At 51.3% G+C, this 23,991-nt stretch overlaps 1 protein-coding gene across 1 annotated transcript in view; it reads right to left on the minus strand.

The window, feature by feature from the left end:
- Myo1e (myosin IE) overlaps window positions 1–23,991 on the minus strand; it is a 170,717-nt gene that overhangs the window by 12,019 nt on the left and 134,707 nt on the right. The window contains exons 17-25 of the mRNA XM_013145478.3: window positions 23,407–23,513; window positions 17,684–17,782; window positions 12,022–12,166; window positions 8,363–8,477; window positions 7,747–7,916; window positions 6,382–6,527; window positions 4,239–4,385; window positions 3,153–3,310; window positions 1,257–1,349 (exon numbers count right to left, since the gene is read on the minus strand). Coding sequence (XP_013000932.1) covers window positions 1,257–1,349; window positions 3,153–3,310; window positions 4,239–4,385; window positions 6,382–6,527; window positions 7,747–7,916; window positions 8,363–8,477; window positions 12,022–12,166; window positions 17,684–17,782; window positions 23,407–23,513 — 1,180 coding nt within the window. The remainder of the gene's footprint in view (window positions 1–1,256; window positions 1,350–3,152; window positions 3,311–4,238; window positions 4,386–6,381; window positions 6,528–7,746; window positions 7,917–8,362; window positions 8,478–12,021; window positions 12,167–17,683; window positions 17,783–23,406; window positions 23,514–23,991) is intronic.

A 23,991-nucleotide genomic window follows, 5' to 3' on the forward strand; every position in this document is an offset into this window, starting at 1 on the left:
GACTGAACCCCACCGGCCATGGGCACCGAGAGTGTTAAGGTTCAGCTCCACCAAGTGGGCAGGCAGCCCCTGCTTCGGGAGGTGGAGGAGGCTTGCTTGGGCTGGCTGACCCCTGTCTGAGATTTGCAGTGGAGATCACATCACTGCCTCAGCAGCAAGCACTAGGTGGACTATGGAACTGGGTGCTTGGCCAGGCGTGGGCCGCCTGCGTCTCCTCTCCCATGACAGGTCCCTAGGTCCACTTCGGTTGGAGAAAGAGCCCTCGTGTAGAGAGGGCTCAGGGTTCTCCCGGTCTCTGCTTCTGCCAGTAGCTTTGTTCCCGGGAAATGTATCTATCTTTGGATGTCAGCATCTTCAGTAAAGGCCTGGGACCTGGTCTAGAACTCGGTCACCTCCAGCTCTGACATGTTTCTCTGTCTGCTTCTCTCCACTCCCTTGCTGCCAGGTACCAGGGGCCACAGCTGAGAAAATATCCGTCAGCTGGGTGCAGTGGTACATACCTGCACCCCTAGCATTTGGGGAAGCTGAGGCAGGAGGACTGCAACTTCAGTTCCAGTCTACACAACTTAGCAAGATCCCGTCTCAAGGCCTTGGGTTCCATTCCCGGTATCAAACATCCACAGAGGGGCTTTTGTAGCAACTGCTAATTCTCCCAGGCGTTGTTTTTGGGAACTGTTCTCCAGGATCCTATCTGAGAAAGCTCTTTTCCTCCTCGTGACCTGAACTGTTGACTGACTGCACACATCACAGCGGTACCTAGCCAGGGTTGGCAGTGGCAGGTGATACTTGACAGGCTCCTGTTGCTGTGATAGCAGCATCCTACACCTTGAAGCTGATAGCATCTCGCTTCCTGAGAAGCTGCCACAGGAACCTTTCTCTCAGGCGGCCGCAGGGCCACTAACTCTTCCTGTCCTGGAGTTCTGGGTCCCAGGCAGGGCCCCCGCACTGGGAGGGAGGCCTACAGCTGGCTAGGACATGTGTGTTTCTTTGATGATGAGTTTCGTTTCTCTTTTTTTCTATTCTTTTGTCTTCTCAAGAAAGGATTTCACTACATAGTTCAGGCTGCCCTTGAACTCACTATGTAGCCCAGGCTGGCCTCAGACTTGCAGCAATCCTCCTGCCTCAGCCTCCTGAGTGCTGGGATCACAGGTGTGCCACCACCATGCCCAGCTGCTGATGGGTTTCTTCACAGATGTAGTTTATAAATTGTGTGTATAGGTTTGGCACCCCCACTTTGTGATGTGTGTCTGCCTTACCTGGGGGAGGAGGGGCAGCTCTTGTTGGGTAGTTAGCATTTTGAATCCCACAGGAAGAACCTCTGCTGTGGACAGTGTTCCTTCGGGTAGGACCTGAAATAGCCAAGTGAAAGAAAGCTATAATCAGTTCACTGCTTAGTTCAGGCTGGCCTTAAAATCCCTCTCTAGCTCAGGCTGTCCAGAGATCCTCCTGCCTCAACCTCCTGAGTTCTGGAATTGGAGGCATGCACCACCACGCCCAGCTCTGAGCTGCAGCTTTTAGCAGGAAGGGCTAGAGGACAGGTTCCCAGAGGCAGTTGTGAGTTGTGTGACGCCCCTGGGCTTTGCAAAGGCGGTTCAGTTCTGTGAACCTCTGAGAGAGGCAGATGGGGCCTCTCAGTGTCTGCACTCCTGCTCTAAGCAAGGCGCAGGGGCTCCGCAGGTGAGTGTGGCATGATGTCATCACCCGCCTGGAGTGCAGAATGGCTCTGAGTGACTTCGAGACCTCAGCGCCAATGGACTGCCCCGCCCTGGCCCACTACACACCCTGCCTGTCGTGGCTTTCCTACTCAGGCTCCTGTTCTAACACCGTTGTTCTAGCGAGCAATGGGGCTGAGTGTCCCCTCACCCTGGGGCAGGGTTAGGGCTAGGGCAGCAGAACTGGGCCAGGTGACACCTCTGCAGAGACACCTGTGGCGGGGGAAACCAAGGAACGAGGTCTCGCTGGGCTCGCAGGAGGGCAGCAGACTGGCAGGAAGCCAGTCAGAAGAGGGTGCACAACAAATTTCTGACACTTTTTTTTTTGGTACTAGGGATCAAATTCACGACCTCACACTTGCCAAGTAGGCGCTTGTACCACTGAGCTAAACCCCCGACTCTACAACGAATTTCTTGCAGAGAGAAAAGCTGTGGCTTAGGACACACTGAGAGGGCGTCCAGATGCTAGGAGGAGCGGCCTGGAGGGTAGCACCAGTGTCCTCCCATCCTCCTCTGTGGCCTGGCCTCAGCCAGCAGCAGGAGGGGAAAAGGTGGCCAAGCCAGAGGCGGGGTCCCAAGTCCGCCTGGCTCCCTGCTCCCTGGGCCACTTGAGGTTTGCAGGCAACCAGGGCTCCCTGTTGCTGCTTGTTCCTGGGTGTCTGTTCTTTCAGCTCTGCCCTTTTATTTAAAACATCTCTTGGTGACTCCCACCAAAATGTGCTGTGTTCCTGCAAGCAGCAAGCGACACACAGACTCACACCCTTTCCCAGTGGCCTTACTAGCGTATGGGCAGGACAGCACCAGCCGGTGCACAGGGCCCTGTCAGAGGACAAAGCCTGTACGTACAGCACACACTTCCCTGACCCCGCCGGGGCTGAAGCTTGGAAAGATGCTTCTGTTATGTGATCACACAACACATAGGCTTATGTTCTAAGCATTTGAGCTCATAACCATCAATTATTCTGGGCATGGTGGTACATGCCTGTGATCCCAGCACTCAGGAGGCTGAGGCAGGAGAATTGCTCCAAGTTTGAGGCCAGCCTGGGCCATACATTGAGCTCAAGGTCAGCCTGAACTGTACAGCGAGACCCTGTCTCAAAAAAAGTTAATAATAGGAAAAGAATCACAGGCCAGTGAGGAGTCAGCCAAGGTATGAGGCCACGCCCAAGTGTCTGAAGCATCCTCGATCACATCACACGGTGACACCCTCAGTGTTATCTTTCTCCTTCAAACTGGCAGAGAGGGCTGCGTTTGTGTCACTGCAAGACCTTGGGAAGGGCTGCTAACTTTCCAGCCAAGATTTCTAAGTAGTTAATACTGCGGTGACAGGTCTACCACAACGAGGAACTACACATTCAGAAGGGGTCCTTGCTGTTGCCCCAGGGTGCAGCACCCCACCTGACGGCCCGGCAATGGGGGTAGGTACACGGTGGTACTTACGGGAGTTCTTGGGCAGCCCAGGTCCGATGCTGACCTGCAGCACTTTGTTGCTGGGCTTCAGCACAGCCTGGTCACCGATGCCCTGCTGGAACTGCACCTGCCGGGAGCCCCCTGCACTCCAGGGACCCCAGGTCTCCTTCTTCAGCTTCAATTCCAACCTGCAAGAGGTACACGGGACGAATCAGCAAATCGGACTGAGCCAGGGCAGGCGGCCTGGACGGCTGTCACAGGCCCTGCAGCTGGGACCTGTAGGTGGAGACAGGACAGCGGGGCACAGCGCTAACCAGCGTGGTGCCACTGGGAGCCCATGGGGGCATCAGAAGCACAAACACCTAGGGCCCAACAGCTCAAGAGCCCTGCGGGTGAGGGGGACCTGCTTAGCTGTGCTACCGCCAGGTGCTCCTGGGTACCTCAGGGAGCTATCTATGTCTGAGGGAGACTGAGATGCCAGACACAGGTTGGGGATGACTTGGCATGGAGTGGGTCCCCACTCCGAGTCCACCTCCCCCTCACGTCCCACCCAGCAGGAGGGGGCTGGATCCCAACCCGAACCCCAAACTGAGGTTTGCCCACAATTCCTAAGCTGCTGCCCTGTGGAATTTCTCCACATCGCCTGCATATTGAGGTCACGCACTCCACAGCCTGGCTTCTAACCTGTGTTTCCCACAGGGGAACAAAGCCAAGCAAGAGTTCCCTGTGGTCCCTGCAGTGAGCTAAGGCTTCTCAGGGGCCATGTGCTAGAGAGTAGGGGGAGGGGGAGGTCACCTCTGGGGACAGAGGGGGACATCTGAGTAGGACAGCTGGAGTAAATCCCCTTCTGTGGGTGACACAGACAAATCTGCCCTCCCCTGCGGTGCGTGGGTGGTCTCTACCCAGACCCTCCGTGGGGAAACACGCCAAGGTGACCCTGTGAAAACTGTGACAACTGTCCAAGTATCTGTAGCAGGCTCTCAACTCCCAGGAAGCCAGGCACACAGGGGGTTGCAGGGCGGGACTCCCCGAAACTGTGGGAGGTCAGACCCCCTCCTCCCGTGACTCCCCATCCCCCGGGGCTGGGTTGACACCCCAGCCCGGAGCCCGGCTTACGTGTTGCTGAATTTCAGAGGTAGCTGCTTCTGAGTTTTCTCCTCATAACGCTTTGCAAGGAGGCTTAGGAATTCCGTTTTGAAGATAGACTCAAGCAAACTGTCGTATTCTTGCTCGTGAAGGATAAAAATGTCGTCCTGCATGGTACTGTGAAAAGATTGGAGACACTTAACAAACGCTGGATGTTTCTGAAGATCCCATCACTGACACTATAATCACTGACAGGCTCCGGGAGGCGGCCGGCCCGCAAGGTCCTGCAGCTGGGGTGACCAGTGCCCGCTCTGAAGTCTCTGCTAATGCCTGGCTTTTCCTCTGTCCTCTCTCCTCCCTGTCTCCCATAGTGCTGAAAACAAAACACCCAACACCGAGTTACATAACAAAATTGATGAAATCTGTTTTTACGGGAAGTTTCCAGCATGCCCAGAACATAATCAAGATACCTCTTCCATGTGATTTTGAAAACCAATGATTTAAGGTCAGTTTAGCCCGTATTTTTTTTAAAAATCCATTTTTAAATTCAACTTCTGTGTCTCAAGATACACACATCCAGAGTGTTACGAAAGGAATGATGGGGGACCAACATTTCTGGGCTCGCTTGGTTCCGGCGGGATATATGGTACAGTCCCAGCAGTGGTGACAGACGGGAGCCGGGGGAGCCCAGGGAGCACAGGGGCAGAGGTGCTGCTGCTGCTGCTTCACTGTGGGACTCAACAAGCAGAGATGAGGCAGAGGCGGGGACTCTTTGTCCCCAGCTCGGATGGAAGGACACACATTGGAGGGGCCGAGTGCATGGACAGGGTAGGAGTGTGTGCAAACTGGGGTGTGAATGGGACGCACATCAGGGAAGCCAGCATATGGGGCAGCAAAGGCAGCTGTGTGCCTGGCCTGGGAGGAGAATCGGGATTTCCACTCCCCAGCCATCAGCCGCCACCCGGAGGCCACACCAGAGAAAGCCAGGGCTCTCCAGTTGGAGTCTGTCTTGTAAGGAAGCCGGTGGTCTCTGAGGCTGGATTTTCACTGGGGACTGTGTGTGCGGCAGGGATGAAAACAGATGAGGGGGATGGACAGAGGCCACATTTCCATCCTTCAGGTGTAGGGAATTGCAAGAGGCTCGGCCAGGCGGCTTCAGCAGAGACGGGTGCTGCTCTTGGCCCTAGGGCTACTGCCCTGGCAGGAGCGGCCACAGAGCTGGGTGACAAGGCCAGCAGGTCACACAAGCCTGGAGCGCACATGACCTCCAAAGCCGGGCTTCTCCTTCTGCGTGGAACTTGACCCTTCAGAGCGTGGCTCCCGTGGTCTCCCTGTCAGCCCCATGGACACCAGGGAGCCAGTGCCAGGCCGCCAGAGGCAGGAGCAGCTGCCCCTTTGGCTGTGAGGACTCAGTGGGAGGCTCTGTCTGCTGCGGTCACTGTCTCACCATTAACGGCTTCTTGACTGAGGCCAAGCAGGACACGTCTGCCCCGCCGTCTCCTAGTTCTGGGCTTTGCTATGGCAACAGGAAGGGTCTAGGGCGTCCTCTCAGGCCCCCTGCAGCCACAGTGCACCAGCCACAACAGAGGAATGAATGAAGAGAAGCTCACCGCCAGCCAGCTGAAGAGCGCCGAGCTCTGCCGGGCTGCAGGTCAGGAGACCCAGACCCAGGGTGGGGAGGGGGCAGCACGAACGTGCACGACTGTCTGATTGCAGCTGCAACCTGTGATAGCCGAGTTGTAGGTCTCACTGACAAGCAGCATTGAAACCACACAGTGTCTCTGCCTCACCACAAAGGCCTGGCCTTTCAAAGAGGTGGACAGGCTACTTTTGGCCACAGCCTGCCTACCAGCCAGAACCACCCACTCCAGCTGTCTGCTCTGGGTGCACTGGGCGTTTAGCTTGGGCTGGGAGTCCAGTCCTTGTGCTCTGGTGGGAGCCTCCCTGTGAGGTACACTCTGCACTGTGGGTTTATCCCCAACACCTGGCCCAGAGCCAAGCTGAGGAAGGCAGCGTGTTCTTGGAATCACCATCCCGCCCCAGAGTCCCCCATGACACCAGGCGGCCCTGCACCCTCCGGGGAGAAGGCAGAAGGGCGATTCCCCAACACTGGACTGACGAGGGACACAGACAGAGAGGCTGAGGGCCCGCAAGGCCCTTGCCCTGCGCTCACCTGAGCGACACAGACAGGATCCGCTCCACCTCAATTCGCCGCTTCAGCACCTCCTTCACCAGGCCTTTGTCCGGGCCCTGCTTCACCTTCTCCCGTCCGATGAGGTACAAGCACTTCGGGGTGAGGAGCAGGTCCCGCTTTACTCCCTGCAGGAGACAGACGTGGTCAGGAGGATGATGTTCCCAGGCGATAGCTGGGCCTCCGGGGCTGCAGCACAGGGAGGCTGCTGTGGGTGGGACAGCCACCCCCTCAGTGGCCCTAACTTACAGCATGGCAGATGCAGCCAGGCCTCCATAAGAAACCAACATGCCAAAAGGGCTCTCGGGCCAACAAGCAGGCAGGGTGGCCTGCTAACCACCTGCTGCTGGACACTGCCCAGACAGGAGCCCCTCAGCCCCCAGGTCTCTTCACAGATCTTCTCAGGAGTACAGTTCTTATAAAACGGAAATCGTCTCATTGCAGTGAGTGATGTGAAGAACCGAAGGTGACCGTACTCGGAAGCAGCAGGTGACCACAGGACAGCCAAGCGCTGTCAGGAGTGGCAAACATTCACATCTATGTCCAAAACCTCCACCAGAGCAACTTAGGGTGACTTGGCTTTAGCAAAACAGTAGCATCTTTCTTATTCAATTAACCACTGTTATTTATTCCACTATTTTTTTTCCTGATGTAAGGAAAAAAAAAATCTAAGAAGATTTGACTCACAAGATGGTTTCAAAAGCAAGGCACCAAACAGGGTGTGGTGGTGCCTGCCTGTGATCCCATCACTCACACGGAGGCTGAGGCAGGAGGATCATCACCAGTTCAAGGCCAGCCTGTGCTACATAGTGAGTTCAAGGTCATCCTGGACTACATAGGGAGACCCTGTCTCAAAAAAAAAAAAGAAAGAATGACAGAAAGACAGGAAGAGAGAAAGACAGACAGACAGAAAGCAAGAAAGAAAGTAAGAAAGAAAGCAAGAAAGAAAGAAAGAAAGAAAGAAAGAAAAAAAGAAGCATCTATTCTAAAAATAGAATACTGTGTGGGAACATAAAATAATTTACACTGATGCATCTATGTAACATGGGGAGTTCTTCCTGGCACTGAAAAAAGAGACTCAGGATATAAAACAGTACAAAAGGTGAACTTTCTCTTTTTTTATAAAACTAACTATGGAAATGCGTGTTTGCACTGAAAAAGGCCTGAAGAGTACACACAAGATGCCAACAGTGCTTGTTTTTGCGTGTACCTGGCTGTTTTCCTTTTGACCTCACCAGGTCTTTAAGTCTTTCTACAATTACAGTGGCCGGCATGGTAACCAGAAGAGCGATGTCACCAGCCCCTGTCCGCAGGATGGGGAGCACCGGGGACGGGGGCGGCACGCACCTTGAACCGCCTGTCGTACTTGGTGACTGTGTCTGCGAAGTCAATCTTCTCCCTCTTGCCCACGAACTGCTGGAGCTCGGGGTGCTCCTCCATCCCGATGTAATCCCCAATGAAGTTCCGGTTGATGCTGTTCCGCCTCCTCTCCTTCTTGTTCAGCAGCAGGTCTGAGGCTGCAGTTCCCGGAGGAGGGGAGAGGAAGAAAGGGTCCGTCAGCCAGAGAGAGGGGGACAGGGAGCAGAAATACAGAGAGACCAAACGCTGTGAGACATCCAGCACACCACATCACATCTTGTTCCAAAGCACACACCACTTTTATTTATTTTTATTTTCATTTATTGGTTTTGGTATCGGGGATCCAACTCATGATCTTGCACTTGCCAGGCAGGTATTTATGCCACTGAGCTAAATCCCCGGCTCTCCACTGCTTTTTTTTTTTTTTTTTTTTTTGTCTTTTTCCTTTTTATTGGTACCGGGGATTAAACTCATGACTGCCTGCTTTCAAGGCAGGCGCTTATGCCGCTGAGCTAAATCCTTAGCCCCTTCCACTGCTTTTAAATAAGTCGTTCAAATGCACTCACCAGAAAGTAACCGAAGGCAACAAAAACAACTAAAATACCTTCTTCTCTCATCTGAACGTATTTCTTCCGGGCTGCAAATTTCCTCCACAACTTCTGTATCACCCGGGCATACCCGTCGTACTTCCGTTCTCTCATTTCCTCGAGAAGAAACAGCTGCAAGTGTAGAGAAAACCCAGGTGAGCTGACCCACAAGATCTAGACGTTGCTTTTTTTTTTTTTTGTCTTTTTTGTTTTTATTGGTACCAGGGATCGAACTCACAACTGCCTGCTTGCAGGGCAGGCACTTATGCCTGAATGATCACTGTGGCAAGTTGTTTCTGGCCATATATGTTTTTACCCCTGTGTTTTTTCTTTCAGCAAAAAGCAACAGGCCAGGCACAGTGGTGTACACCTGTAATCTCAGCACTCAGGAGGCTGAGGCAGGATGACCGCCATGAGTTCCAGGACAGCCTGGGCTATATAGTGAGACCCTGTCTCAAAAAGCAAACAAAAAGCAAAGGTCTGGCTTGATTTGAGTAAGTTACGATGGTCTCTGCCCTGCTGGGCTCCATCTCTGTGACTCAGTTGCCACCACCACCTGCTCCGTGGAAGCTGCACTGGCAGTGGCCATGTGGCCCGGGGACAGAAGCTTCCAGCTTCTGCAAGGCGGCTTTGTGCTCCTGGGTTAGTTCTAAGCTCCCTAGCTTGTAGGACTCTCTGAGGAGCCTCTGGGGTGAAGGATAGTAACCTCAGAGACCAGAGCTGGCCCTGGTGCACTGGTTAGCGCTCCAGTTCAGCTGGGCCGGGCCAGCAGCCCAGGCCCCCTACCATAACCCCAGCTCAGCCAGGCTTGGGGACAACAAACAGCTGCAGCGCCCTGAGTGTCCACTAGGGGTCAGGAATTCCCCCCCCCACCACCACCCTTGGTTGTTTCATTCAACACCTGGACCCCTACGCTGGCTACCTGGCTCCATTCTCCAGACGGAACCAAAACGTCCCCAAACCAGTGGCCCAGGCCTTCCAGGCTTCTCTGGGCTCTTCCTCAGCTGCAATGCTCTAGATTTGCCTCTGTAAATCTGTGTTTAGTCAACTTGTAGAATGGTGGGGAACCTTTACATCCACTTTGGGAAACTGATTCTCCAGGAAAAAAATAAAAGGGGCTAATCTGAGCCCAAAGGGAAGCTGAGCAGTCGCTGCCAAAGATGTTCTAGAAGTAAACACCGTATCTGGGCGGGAGGCAGCTGGGCTTGGTTTGCATCTGCTCATCTGGGTCTATCTTTAGTTGCTTCTCCTCCTCATGGTCCGCAGTGGGGTAATGAGGTCTCAGAGGGCGCACGAACGCCCAGGCCTGGGCTGCTCGGCATCTGCGAGAAGCTGCAGGAGCCTCCCCAAAGCCAGGTTCTGGACACACGTGGTCAGCGGCTGGACAGGAGAGGCAGCATCTAAGAACACACAGCGACCTTTCTTGCCTTCTGAGTAACCCTTGTCTCTTTCTTTCCCAGAAAGAACCTGGAAGTGTCATGAGACACACACGGGTGACTCACAGACATGAAGAGGCCGTGAATGGCTCCTGACTCTTACAGACTATTTAGGGTTTTTCCCAAAAGCCCAAAAAGTTAGAAGTCAGGAATATTCAACAGCAGAGAATAACAGCAGACAGACAAAAGCCGAAACCACGGACATGTGAAACAGGACGACAAAAGCATGGTGTCCAGTGTCTGCTGATGTTGATTTTTTTTTTTTTTTTTGTCTTTTTCCTTTTTTATTGGTACCAGGGATTGAACTCACAACTGCCTGCTTGCAAGGCAGGCACTTATGCCGCTGAGCTAAATCCCCAGCCCCTGATGTTGATTTTTTAAAGTGAATAAAGCATGCAGTTATCTGTGACTCCAGCACGCTGTGAAAGTGGAGATGCAATCGGGACACGGATCTTATCAAGCAACCTTCTGCAAAGCACCTCCAGGTCAAGACCGGGCTTGGATGGGAGTGGCTGGGGGAAGCAATGTGTGTGTGTGTGTGTGTGTGTGTGTGTGTGTGTGTGTGTGTGAGTATAGACACAGGACAGACGAGCAATGGCACAAATGCAACTGGGGGGAAAAGCAAAGCAAGGCAAATCCAAAAATAAACCTTGGTTTTGGATATAAATTCTCCAAGCTCAGCTCAATTGGAATAAAAAAGAAAGCATGAAAAATATTGAGGTCGCTTGACTTCCGCAGGATCACTTAGCAAGCTGAGAAGTAAAGAAAGGCAGTGGAGCCTGCAGCACTCCGGGTGCGCTGACAGATCCCTCCATCCTCTTTTAGAAAGGACCGGAACCGTCCTGTGGGTGGCTTAATGGCGTATGACACAACATTTTCATTTTATATTTGGAAATGCAATTGCTGCAAAGCTACAAATAGCTCAGAGTGGGAAAATGCTACCACCAACTTTTCATACAAGGGCTCGATTGATGTGTACTGCTATTTATTTCATCAGCTTTACGGTTTCCAGAGTCATTCAGTTACAGTTGCCGCAGGCCTGAGTCTCGGCCCCAACCAGGAGGCAGGAAGAGCAGAGCTCAGCAAGGATCTGCCTGAAGTCCAGTGCCCTGGTTTCTCCCAACACGGTCACTTCCCACTGTCTCCCCTGGGTCTGATGACTGATTTCGCCACGGTCTCTGTTGACTCTTGCAGCAGAGTCTTGTAATGATTATGGAAACCTCAAGAATCAAGGTCACCAGAGCTCAGTCCTAACAATTTCCCTGCAGTCTAAGCTACCCGGGCAGAATTTCTAAGGGGCTCTGCATGATCCTGACCATGGGCAGAGCTTCCTGTGGACGCTCACCAAGCTGCCTACTTCCATCTGTAGGGGGCTGATGGCTGGATGAGCTGCACAGTGTGTCTGTTCCAGAGACCCAGAGATTTGTTCCCTTGTCCTTCCTGGGCTTCCTGACGGTTCTCAAGTACAATTCCAGCACTCCTAGCCTGGACTTGGCTCTGCCCCACAGGAGAAACCTGAGCCTGTATGTCACTGACTGCTCCTGTCACCCAGACAAGGCTGCAGCCCCAAGAAGGCCCCTTTCCGACTACACACAGGATAACCAAGGCACTGTGTCCAGGGCTCTGGTACACAAATCAGGCTGGGCTTCTGCCCCCACAGGTAGTGCACAGAGCCGGGGTGTTATGGCGGTACCTAGATGTCCCCAAAGCCTCACACTCACACAGGGGAGGTGGCTGGATCATGGGTGTGCGACACTGATGTTAAGGCTGTGGATAACGAAACTGGTGGACACAGTTCTAGGTGTGGACAATGGAAGCCCATGTTGGGCATGGGTGGCACCAGACAGTAGCTTTGTAGCCTGGATGGAACATAAAGGGACAGAAAGAAGACAGGCTCACTGCTTACTGCCTCCTGCCTGCCCGTCATGGACCCTGCCATGCTGCCCTGCCTTGGCGCCAGCTGACTGTTCATTGAAACCTTTCCACACTGTGAGCTAAAATAAACCTTTCTTCCTTCAACCTGTGGGTGCTGGGTATTTTGTCCCAGTAATAAGTAACTAAGACAGTGTGACACAAATTCATGAGAGGGCAACACCTTCCCGTGCGTACTGTCCACTCTGCATGAAGCAGTTGGGCGTGACAACCATGCAACAGCAGGACTGTGGCAGAGGAGGCACTCAGACTGGGAAGGGGGGAGAAACGGAGGTGACCCGGAAGCCTGGGCTGCGATGTCCACTCACGGATTCGGGGGCTTTGATGAACACTTTGCTCCTGCCCAGCTGGAACTGGTCACTGTCCATGTTGACGGACTGTAGCAAGTGCAGGACACCTTGCTTCTCGTCGCCGTGCCATGCTGGCCAGGTGGCTTTGGTCAGGATGGCATACCTGTGTGGAGATGTTGGGGCGAGGACGTCAGGTCCAGTGGGGCCATGCAGCTCCCCGCATCCATCCCACATACCGTTTCCATGCTAACGCTGGGGTGAAATCTGCTTTCCTCACCACTGCCTAGAAACAGGACTGTTAAAGGTCACCGGCGACACATGTCAGGCAAAATAAAGTAATGGTCTTGTCTCAAACCTGGTCTCCCTGGGTGCAGGGCACATGCCCACACATGTAGCACTGCACAACCTGGACAGGACATGGCTGTCCTACTGCTTTGTCCTTGAACAGCACAGGTCCTGACACCTGCAGCCACCTCCCACCTCCACACTCTCCCATGGCTCCATTCTCTGGGGGATGCAGCCACATGAATGCCCCTGCCCACACCATCCCCTCAGGGCCGTGCCAATCTCAGGGCTCCCCCAGTCACAGCCACACAGCCTTTTCATGGGCCCCCACCGAAATTGCCCCCTTATTTTCTCCTGTAGCTAAAAACATGGGACCCTATTCAAGGGATATTCACGATGACAGCTGTGTTTGTGCTTATGTGGGGAATCCGTGCTTCCCTTGGGGGCATCTCCACCCATTGGTGGGTGCCCAGCCTGGAAGCCCGTGGGGCACAGACAGTGCCTCAGTGATGCCTGGCCCGGGGCAGCAGAAGCTGATGTGAGAGGCTGCACATTCGGGGTTCACCCTGCACAACAGGCTCTAGAGGCTCGATCTTATCCTATTCCGTCCCACAGCCCCGAGGTCAGGCTGGTTACCCATGTGGAGTGGAACAGAGGCAAGTGGAGACAAGGCTGCTTACCATGCTGCCCCGAGAACAAGACCTCACTGGGAAATAATCAGCCCCGAAAACAAGACCTCACTGCAAGATAATCAGCCTTGCAAACTAGAGCCCAGAATCAGCCTTATGCAAGAGAACGGCGACGTAGGTAAGGTAAGAAAAGGCTGATTAGGACTGGCGTTTTTATTCTTTCTGCTTTTCTGGGAGGAGGGGGCTTGGGATTTTTTTTGTCTTTTTGAGCGAGGGTCTCTCTATGCAGCTCAGGCTGGCCTTAAGCTCACTTTATAGCCCAGGCTGGTCTACAGGCATGCGCCACCACGCCTGGCTGACCTGGAATTCTTCATCTCTAGTTATTTTAAAGCAGATTATTTTCAGGCCAGGTCTTATTTTGGGGGGAAGCAGATAGCTATTAAAGTGTCAGAGCTGGAATTTGAACCTCAACCTGTCTCTTCAAAAACGGCACTATATATAAAACCATGGAGGGCTTTCTAAGTAAATGTTTATTTTGAAGACTCTTAAAGTCTGTGCAGGTATTCTGCTTAGGTAGAGTGTCTGTTGTCAGAGGCTGACATACTCAAGGAGAGGTGCACATGAAGGAATGTCAGATGCACAAGGGACACCACAGAGGTGTGCAGGGCATAGCTGCAGGGCGTGGCCCAGGTGCAAGCACATCTGGATGGAAGCACCAGGCCCTCAGGCCTTGAGCCGGGCCAGGGCCACACCCTGGTTCCCAGAAACTGCTACTGTGGGGTAGAAACAGGTCAATGGCACCCAAGGGTCAGGGGTTGGGACGACAGTGATCCTCTCTGCTTCCCCTAAGAGCTACATATTACTTGGTAATAGCATATATTACCAACAGAAGTAAACTGTCTTAGTTCCTAATTAGAGTGGGAAAAAAACCCAGAGTGAATGTGCCTACCTGAAGCTGCATATTAGCATGAATCAACTTCCTATCTGATCTAATCATGTTAATCTGACAAATGACACCACGAAACAAACAGCAGAAGAGGAAAAAATTACAAACTGAATTCTGGAACTAAAGGGGGCAGACCTTTCTGCATCAGGAAAGATGAAGGAAATCCCTTTTCATTCACTGCTTTGTATATTTGTTTTGTTTTTTCCTTCTTAATTCAAAAAAGGTATTTTCATGTAAGTGTGGTAATATACACCTGTAATCCCAGCACTCAGGAGGCTGAGGCAGGAGGATTGCTGCAAAGTTCCAGGCCAAACTGGGCTACAAGGTGAGTTCAAGGCCAACCTGAACTGTACAACATAACCGTCTCCAAAATACATGCACATAAAAAGATATTTTCAAAGAAATGCAGTTTGACACCAAAAAAACGTTACTGCCTAATGTTCTCAACTGGCCGTGTCCCCGAGAACATTAAACAATGTCTGGAGATGCGTTGTTGTCACACCTGGGAGGAGGGACAGAACTGGCATTGAGTGGGCAAAGGACAGAGGTCCTGGGACACACTCTCAAAATGCACAGGACATCTATACCGCTGACCCACTCAAGGAAGGTCAAAGCCTCATTGTTACCGCCAAAGATGCTCCTCAGCAAGGGAAGGGTGCGCGGTGCTTCAAGGTCCTATGCATTATTTTATCAATGTCCTGAATGTTTCTTTTATGCACTCCAGCTTATACTATTGGTACCCTGGATCTCTAATTCCAAGAACAGTGGCCGTGATCCTTATTCCTGGCCTAATCTACCTCCAGAATTATTGGGAAACTCACATTTGCAGGATCAGAGTTAATGAGACTTTATTAAATGGAATGAAATTAATACACAGCAGGAGAAGGCCCAGGCTCTCAAGGAAGTCAGCACAAAAATAAAGACTGTGAACCGGAGCTGGAGGTGCATCTGAGGAAGGCTGGGCCTCAAGATGAAGATTCGATGGCCAGGCCCACACGCCTCCCGAGGGATCGGCAGTGATTGAGGTCAGACTGCAATTAGCACCTGGTCAAGAAGTCCAGCTGGGCATCAGTGACCCAGGTGGGTGGCCAAGACAGCCTGATCCATCCCTTTCCTGAAACGCCTGGGTTCTTTCCATACCGCATGACCTGTCTCCTGCTGAATCAGTACCAGCTGAGTGGCTTTGCTGGGAATCCTCCAGATTGATGGCAGTGAGACCTGCATTGTACCCACAGTGCGACTTCCTGAATAAATCACCCCTGACAAAGTGCCTCAGGAGCCACCCCTGGGGACCCCTCTGGGAAATTCAGGGGCTCTCCTTCTCTCCAAGAAAACTCTCCTAACTTCTTCCTTTGGTTTGCGACTTCATTTCCCACGATCTAGGTCCCCAAACTCAGCACGTCTGACGTCTCCTGGGTCACAAGCTGTGCTTCTCTCATCCTCGAGTGACCGACCCTTTCTGGGGGCATCTGAGGGGCAGCTCGGCTGTGCCACTCTCCTGGCACAGGAAACAGCAGCTCCCAAGGAGCTGCCTCAGGAGAACTGGATCTCAAGGACTGGGCTTACAGGCTTCTTCGGGCCGCTGGTTCTTTGTTACATTATATTTAAATTAGAAAAAAAAAAAAAAAACCTTACATCCTGCTTCTGTATAATACCAGGAAGAAAAACACTGTTTTCTGACTAAAATGCTAAATTTGACTTTGTTCTTTTATTCTCTATTTCTTAAAATTAAATAGATGGCGCTAGCGCAGAGAACTCTACAGAGTCATTCAGGAAGTACGGGTGACATCATACCTTACACACTCAGTTTTATCCCTTTCAAAGGCAAGTAGCACAAAATAAGAATCACTGAGGTATAGGTCCTGCCAAAAACACTTGAAAGGAAATATGAAGAATCAGTTTAAATTTAAACCTGAACTGCACAAAAAATGAAGTTAAATACTTTAGCTTATTTCCTAAGTAGGGTAAATATTTTCTTGCAATTGTTTTCATACTGTAAATTCACTCAGTCAAGTTACACTTCAGCCCTCACTAAGTCACGATTACCCTAAATTCTTTTTTTCCCTCACTATGCTGGCTTTGAACTCACTATGTAACCCAGGCTGGCCTTGAACTCAGTTGATCCTCCTGCCTCAGCCTCTGAGTGCAGGGATTACAGGCATGGGCCACCACGCCCTGCTATTCTAAATTCTTCAACCTAAGAGTCACGCTCCACAGAGAGTTTACTGCACCCTGGTCACTACTGATGTATTCTATACTTTATAGCTGTGATCAAAAGAATAATATTACAACTCCATAATAAAAAATACACAGGGTCCTAAGTCAGGCACAGGACCCGAACATACATTTCTCCAAAGAGGAAAATGCTAACTGCCAATAAGCATAGGAATATCACATTCCACCGGGAAATGCAGATCAGCCTGCCTGAAATACCACTTCACACCCACCAGCAGGGTTAGTCACACATTAACATAGTTGGCTGGAACCTCAAACCCTGCTGGCTGGTGGGACTGCAAGTGGCTCATTTCCAACACAACCTGGCACTTCCTGCAAAAGGTTAACATAGAGCTTCCAGACGCCTCAGCAGCTCCCCTTGCCGGTGTGCTGCGACCACATGTCCACACAAAACCAGGGCATAGATTTCTACTGCAGCATCATTCACAGCATGAACAACTGGTGTTTACCAAGCAGTGAATGAGCGGGAGAGGAGGGGGAAGCCTGGGTAACAGCTGTGCTCAGCCACGCAGGAATGGAAAGACAGTCACAGGATCTAAGTGAAGCAGAAATATTCCAGGCAGTCACACAGGGCAGGCCCTTAAGAGAATCAATGTGAAAGATGAAAACACGTTACAGCTGTGACCAGAGGCCCATCTCCTGGAGGCCAGGCCTCAAGATGAAGACGGACTGACCGACCGGGCCTACCTGCCTCCCCGAGGGAACAGATTAGTGGTATCACCTGGTCCAACAGTCTAGCTGGACATCAGTCATCCAGGTTGGACCCATCCTTCCCCGAAGACTCTTTGTTCTTCCACACTTGCTATGAGACCTGCTTTTCTCCACTGGATTAGTGTTACCTAAGCACTAGACTTTTATGTCATTGGCTGATCACAGTTTTGTCCCACACTGCACCACCTTGTGATTTTACTTAATGTAGCTTCCTCTGGGCCATGGGCGTGTCGGCACCCCACCCAGGGCCCTCTTGCCCCTTAGAAGAACTCCTAAGGAGTTCTTAACAGGTATTTCCTACTCTTAACCTCCACTGTTCTTCAGAATTCATTCTTCAGTTCTGGGGACCATGGACTCAGGTGTATCCAACATCTAGCAGGTCGGGAGTTACAGTATTTCCCCTGTATCATCTGCAGATCCTGTGTTGCCCCTGTATCAATAACATAGGTGACTCCTGGAAACATGGTAAGTCAAAGCAGTCAGTGCAACTCGAGCACACACAAGGGTCTGTCTATATGAAGATCCCTGCACAGACGAATCTATAGGACAGGAGGTAGATTAGGGAAGGCCTAAGGCAGGGGCAGGAAAGAAGGCTGACAACTAACAAGAGCAGGAATTCTTTTTCAAGTAAGAAAATTTTCTAAAATCAACTGTTGTGCTAGCTATGCAACACTGTTAAAAGATGTTGAAAAGCCAGCATGAAGGCCTGCATCTGTAATCCCAGCACTCCAGGAGGCTGAGGCAGGAGGACTGCAAGTTTGATCTGAGTGGGGGCAATTTAGGTTCAATTCCCAGTACAAGAAAAGAGTTGCTGAATCACATACTTTAAGTGGGTACATTAAAAAAAAGTTTGAAGTCACTTTTTTTTCCTTACCTCTGCAGGAATTTCTGGAAGACACGCCGGTAAGCGTAACCAGCTCTCCTCACGCGGATGTTTTCCTTCAGACCCAGATATTCCACCTGATGTTTGACTCTGAAAGGCAGAGGTGCCAGGCGGTCAATGAACGAGCCAGTGAAATGTGGTATGTCCACTGGATAAGATGACCCGACAACACACAGCAGTGGATAAATACAAAACACCGTGGTATGTTAAAGAGACTGGTCACAGGGGACACACATGTGACTGTTGGTATCAGGAGCCCAGCACAGGAGAACCCCCCACCCACCAGCACCACCAACTTGCTGACCACCTCTTCAGCCCTTTGTTGCAACCTGCAGGGAAACACATATTAAAAAAGACTATAATCTGTAGTGTTCAGATACTAAGATGACCTCTCAGGTAATATTAAATTTAAAATATATTATTCAATACTACAGTTATATAGCAACCATATGAGAAGATATCACAGGTGGGTGTAGTGGCACATGCCTATAATCCCAGCACTCAGGAGGCTGAGGCAGGGGGACTCCTGTGAGTTCAAGGTCAGCCTGGGCCACAAAATCAATTTAAGGCTATCCAGAACTACATGGCAAGACCCTGTCTCAAAAAGAAAAAAGAAAAAAAAAAAAGATGATATCACAAGCAGGGTGTGGTGGTGCACACCTATAATCCCAGCACTCAGGAGGCTGAAACAGGAGGATCCTTGTGAGTTCAAAACCAACCCGAGTCCCAATGAATCCCATAGTAGTAAAAAAAAAAAAAAAAAAAAACCCAAAACCAACCTGAGCTACAAAGTGAGCTCAAGGCCAGCCTGAGTTGCATAGCAAGACTGTCTCAAAAAGATACCCCCCCCCAAGAAGATATTACACATCAATTCCAGAGAATGACAATAAAATAAAAGCTAAAGCCAGGCATGGTGGTATTGTGCCTATAGTCCAAGCCACTTAAGTTGAGTCTGAGCAACACAGTGAGGCCCAGCCCCACAGTAAATAAAGAAAGAAAGAATAAAAGCTGGCACCTCCCTGTAATCTCAGCACTACCAGGGTTCAGGCAAGGGCATCACAAGTTCTAGCACAGCCTGGGCAACTTAGCAAAACCCTGTCTCAAAATAAAAATTAAAAGAAGACTGGGGATATAGCTCAGGGCAGGTCCAGGGCAGGCCCTGGGGATAGAGCTCAAAGCCTGGCCCTTCCCAACCAACCAACCAACCCCCTATACCTGTCATTTAGAGAATAAATTAAAACAGCGGGACTTCTATGTTTTTTTGTTTGTTTGTTTGTTTTATTTTTGATATGGGCTCTGTAGCCCAGGCTGGCCTTGAACTTACTATGCATGGAAAGAATTTTAACTTTTCCATTAAGAGATGCTGATGCTGTTCTGTTACTGAATCTTAAATTTAATATTGATTCCAGACTCAATGAGACTATACTTTTAGGATTTTTCTAATGTAAGTAAATAAAAGTATATGAAGGTATTAATTTTAAGTGTCTAAATTTACAAATACATTCAAATTACAGATTTAAGCGCCTTTAACAGTTAACAATCTAGCATGTATTTTGGAAAATGGAAGCAGAAAGAATGCTAGACGGATATTCCTGCATATGGGTATTTTCATATGAGAAAAAGAGCCCCTGCCTTGGAGGTGCTGGTATTAAAAGGTATGGCAGGTCTGGGGGTAACACGGTGGGTTCCCCCCCAATGAGAAGCAGTTCCCCGAACTCCAGGGTCAGACGCTGAACACCCATGTGCTCATACGTCCTGGGAACTGGTTCTGGGCTGCATGCTATACAGACTGGCTGAACAGATCCTGGGAAAGGTGTCATCTGTGAAAATTCTTTTGCAGGTGCCATGTAGGAACTGCACTGTGGTAGGAAGTCAGGTCCTCATACGCTCCCTTTCTGGAAAAATGGGGGAGAACAGTGCCAATGACAGGTGTCACAGCTGGGATTCAAAATCTCCAAAAAGGCTCAAGTGTTGAACACTCGGTTCCTGGTGGGCTTCTGGGAAGTGACTGGTAGTGAAGGCTTTAACTGGCTTGGTGGGTTAATCTGTGTCTGCGATCGGCATGGGGCGGCATATTGCAAGGTGATGGAGAAAGGAGATAGGGCATAGCTGAAAGGGGTCTTAGGGTGTTGCAGGTTCCTGCCCTTCCCCTTTCTACTCCTTGGCTGCTAGGAAGAGGTGGGCAGCTTCCCACCACCACATCCTGCTTGTCTGCCACAGGAGCTTGCCTGGAGCAGGAGCTGGCTGACCATGGACCAAACCCTCTGAAATCATGAGCTAAAATAAAGCTTTCCTTCTCTAAGTTGCTCACTCTGGACATCTAATCACGAGGATGGACAGCTGATAAATACAATGGGCCCCAGAGAGCAGGGCCTAGATCTGCTGTAAAACAGCGATGACCAGATTGCACCCGTTTCACACAGGATCCCGACTGTGGTCATCCAGCAAGGCTCTTCGGCAAACCATCATTTCCATCTACGCCGTCATGTACTGGTGCACGCCGGCCTGTGCACGGTTCTAGGGATAGTGACAAGGCCAGGGTCGGGGTTCCTGCCAGGGCTGCTACTGTGGCCGGGTTTCCAGGGCAGCCTGGACTCCGCTGCTGTGGGGCTGCTCTGCGCCTCAGTACCCTCTGCTGTGAAACAAAGGCAGACGCCAACTCTTGATTTCTAGCTGGTACTGTGCACCCCAAGTACTTAGTTCTGGGGTGTGAGTGACGTGAAGTGATACACTGTAAGTATACCAGGACAGCAGAGCGGGGACGGACCTGGAGTTTTCCCATCAGGAGGAGGATTCTCCAGAGTGGCCCTGGAGGGCAACATGAGCTCACCATGTGCAGAGGAAGAAGCAGAGGGCCCTGGGATGGGGCAGGCACAGGAAGGGGACACTGGACTGCAGGAGCTGAGCAGTGCAGGGACGAAGGACAGGGTTTGGGGCAGGCACTGCAGAGCTGAGCTGCCCTGGTGCCAGTCTCAAGTCTGACAGCTAGAAAAGTGAACTCCTTCGAGCAAAGTAATGCTTTAAAGTCCTGTAAATGAAGGCATGGTCCACACCCACATTTGAGGGGTGTAGGTGGAGAGAGGGGCAGAGTTTGAGGACTGTTCAACTAAGGGGTGCAAATCTCATTCAAGAAAAGAGGTCGTTTTCTTTTTCCTTATCTTCCAAATCCACAACTGACCCTGGCCTAAGAGAAACACACACTGAATACCCATCCTGGAGCTCGGCTCTTTGGATAGGATTCTGCACCCATTTTAGCTCCACTCTCAGCTTTGAGGCCAGGAACACACAACCTGTGGATCCAGGCAGAAATGCTCCTTTCCCATGAAGCACATGGGTCAAAACCTCTCATTCACCACTACTCCCATATCGAGAAATTTCCTTTCAGAAACCTCCTTCAGCAGGACAATCAGTCTAGCAACTGGGGTGTGCCTGCCAGCAGCCAAGGACCCACGGTGATTTCTGAAACTCCAAGGGGTGTTGTCACCTCCTCACTAGACATGAGCCAGCACAATCTGGCTGACCCCACGCTGTGACATTTCTATCTCTGGGGAAGAGTCATTTCTGCATCATTTCCAAACAGTCATCAGCCACAGACTCCTGCAGGCCAAGGCCTGGGACTCCCCGAGGGTAGCAATTCTGAATCCAGGGCAAGCAGCTCAGCCAGAAACCAAACAAATCTGATCTGCAACCAGAAACAGAAAACCCCATGGTCCATAATCCCGGGGGGGATGAGGAAATTTCTCTGCCAAGGACGCCGATGGGGCAGAAACCTGCACCAGAGATTACTGTTCCGCACTGGGCTGGAGCTCAGCCATTTGCTAAGACATCTGCACCTGGAATCCGGGGGTCCCAGGAAGTCAGCCTAGAGGAAGCACCAACCCAGTCAATACTGTCCAAAGAACACTTGAGCTTCTTTAAACCCACTTACATGAACCTATAGTACGGTATCACATTCTTTGCTGAAATTCAAATAAGAGGAGAAAAGGAAGAAGGGGAAAAAAGGAGAGAAAGAAAGTGGGAGGGAGGGGAAAACACTACCAGGAGAGGCTCTGAGGACTTGCTGAATAAAATTCATGGCTGCCTTCCTTTCTCTGTCTTCCGATATGCCAGTGAATCAGGCTGGATTTGATGAGAAGGAAGCACAGAGTGGGGACCCCTCCCAGCAGACGCTGCCCCACGCTTTCTCGATCACAGGGGCTTAGTGGCCTGGAGAGGGGAGGGGTACCAGGCCACTCCACTTGGGCAGGGAGAACGGGGCAGTCTCACTTAAGGTTTCTGGCTGGGAAGTGGGGGGACAGTGTGAGGTGGGGGCCGCTCGGCAGTAACTCTGCTCCTAAGATGCCTGCCGCTTACTTGTGAGGTCGCCTATGACACTCCTTCATGCCAAGGGCCTCGGGGAGCAGACCCGACCTGTTTAGCTCTGGAGGGCAGATTGGCACCAGGACACAGCTATTCCGAACTCTGGCACTCCTCCTGGCTCCAGACCAGCCAGGTTCTCAAAGTGAGTGCCTGGGGCATCGTCACCAGCACCACTGAAGGTTTTTAAAATGCAGTCAGGAAGTCAGGGACTATGTAGGTTTTCACAGTCCTTCAGGGGCTTCTGACTCACACTCAGGCTGGAGAAGCATTCAGAATCTTAGGAGGGTAGAGAGAACAGTGCAGCTACTGTCCTAGCCTCAAAGGAGAAACCAAGTCATGTGGTTCAGAAAAGCAGGGTACAGCTGGGTGTGGTAGTATAAGCTTGTAATCCCAGCACCTGGGAGGCTGAGGCAGTAGGGTTGCTGTAAGTTAAAGGCCACCCTGGGCTACAGAGAGAGACCCTTTCTCAAGTCAAAACAAAACACAACACCACCCAGTAAAACCAAACCAAAGAAAAGCAGAGGATAAATTAAGAACATGGAGTAGTACAATTCCAGGGCACAGAGGAACGGATGGTGAACCGCACGTGGGCAGCCCATGCCCAGGATTGGAGGAAGTATTGGGGCAGCGTCACCCTGCAGGAGACTGCCAAGCAGAGAAGTCCCCAGAACGAGATTTGCAGGGGATCAGAGACCCAGGGTCAGGACCAGGTGACCCAGAGGAGGACGGCAGCCGCCAAGGAGCAGAGCTGTCTGGAGCCGGAGGTGCCATGCTAGGGGGCGCCCCCTTCCAGCTCAGCACCCCAGGTCATCACAGGGTCCTGTCCCTGAGCGCTGAATGCACTCTCTGCAGCTGTGACTGCTCCCCACGGGCTTCCTGGTGGCCACGTGGTATGAGGGCAGAATTCCAGGCCTTCAGGGACGGCCCTGTATCTCCCTGAGCCTCAGTAACTCGCCACTTGCTCCTTCCTATACACTTTGAGCTGAGCACGGTGGGTGCCGGCCAGGAGCCAGTGCGCCAAGGTCTCCTCGGAACCTTGAGCTAATCTGAAAGCCACGACTGCTCTGCAGCAATGAGGGTCTCCTTTATCTTTCCACTTGCTCCTGGCTTGGCCAAGATCTGCATTGCAAGTTGTAGATTATAAACTGAAGGGTCCTGATCACATTTTAGAAGACAAAGAGGGAAGGAATACATCGGCTTTGTCCTGAAAAATGCAAGACAGGATGTATACAGCAAAGCCTGGGAGCAGGACCAAAACTGCTAGGGCCCAGGTCACAGGAAACTCCCTTCAGGCTCAAGGGGACTGTGCAGCACCCAAACCAGCCATCTCCTCGTTGCCTTTGGTGGGAACTTACCTGCTTTCCTCCCAGTCTCGGGGCTTCTTGGTTTCGTTCGGTTTTATGCAGCGGATGTAGTGAGGCGTACACTTCATCAGGGTACTCACGAGGTCATTGGCTTGTTTCTAGACAGGAAGAAGGACATGTGTTAGAGATCCAGAACCGTCTCTAAAGCAGACCAACCTTCAAAAGAGATGTGCGAGACTCCGGAGTGGAAACAGAGAGCTACAAATTTATCTCCGTACCAGTTTGTGCATCAAGCCTGAGTCAGGACTACTACACATTTGGGAAGCCCTGCTGACTTTCCTGATGACTATATCACTCTTAAATGGAAATGTGCTTGATGAAAGCAACCAGGCATCTGCAATGAAGCTAAAGAAATAAAGCAATAAGAAAAATGCAGGAAAAATTCCAAGTAAACCTTCACATACAATTATTTTCACGTGGTACAGGGAATCACCTCGGCTGTTAATTTATATTGCTTGAGGCCCATTGCAATCAGTGCCCCGAACAGAGCTGAGCTCAAGCAGAAAGAGCCGTACCCGGGAAGCTGAAACTGCTTGGGATGGGATCAGCATGGAGGAACTGCACTGTGTGTGCACG

This window comes from Cavia porcellus, unplaced genomic scaffold, assembly GCF_034190915.1.
Source record: "Cavia porcellus strain 051 isolate PalLab524CR breed Dunkin Hartley unplaced genomic scaffold, mCavPor4.1 scaffold_38, whole genome shotgun sequence".
NCBI classification, from domain to species: Eukaryota; Metazoa; Chordata; class Mammalia; order Rodentia; family Caviidae; genus Cavia; species Cavia porcellus.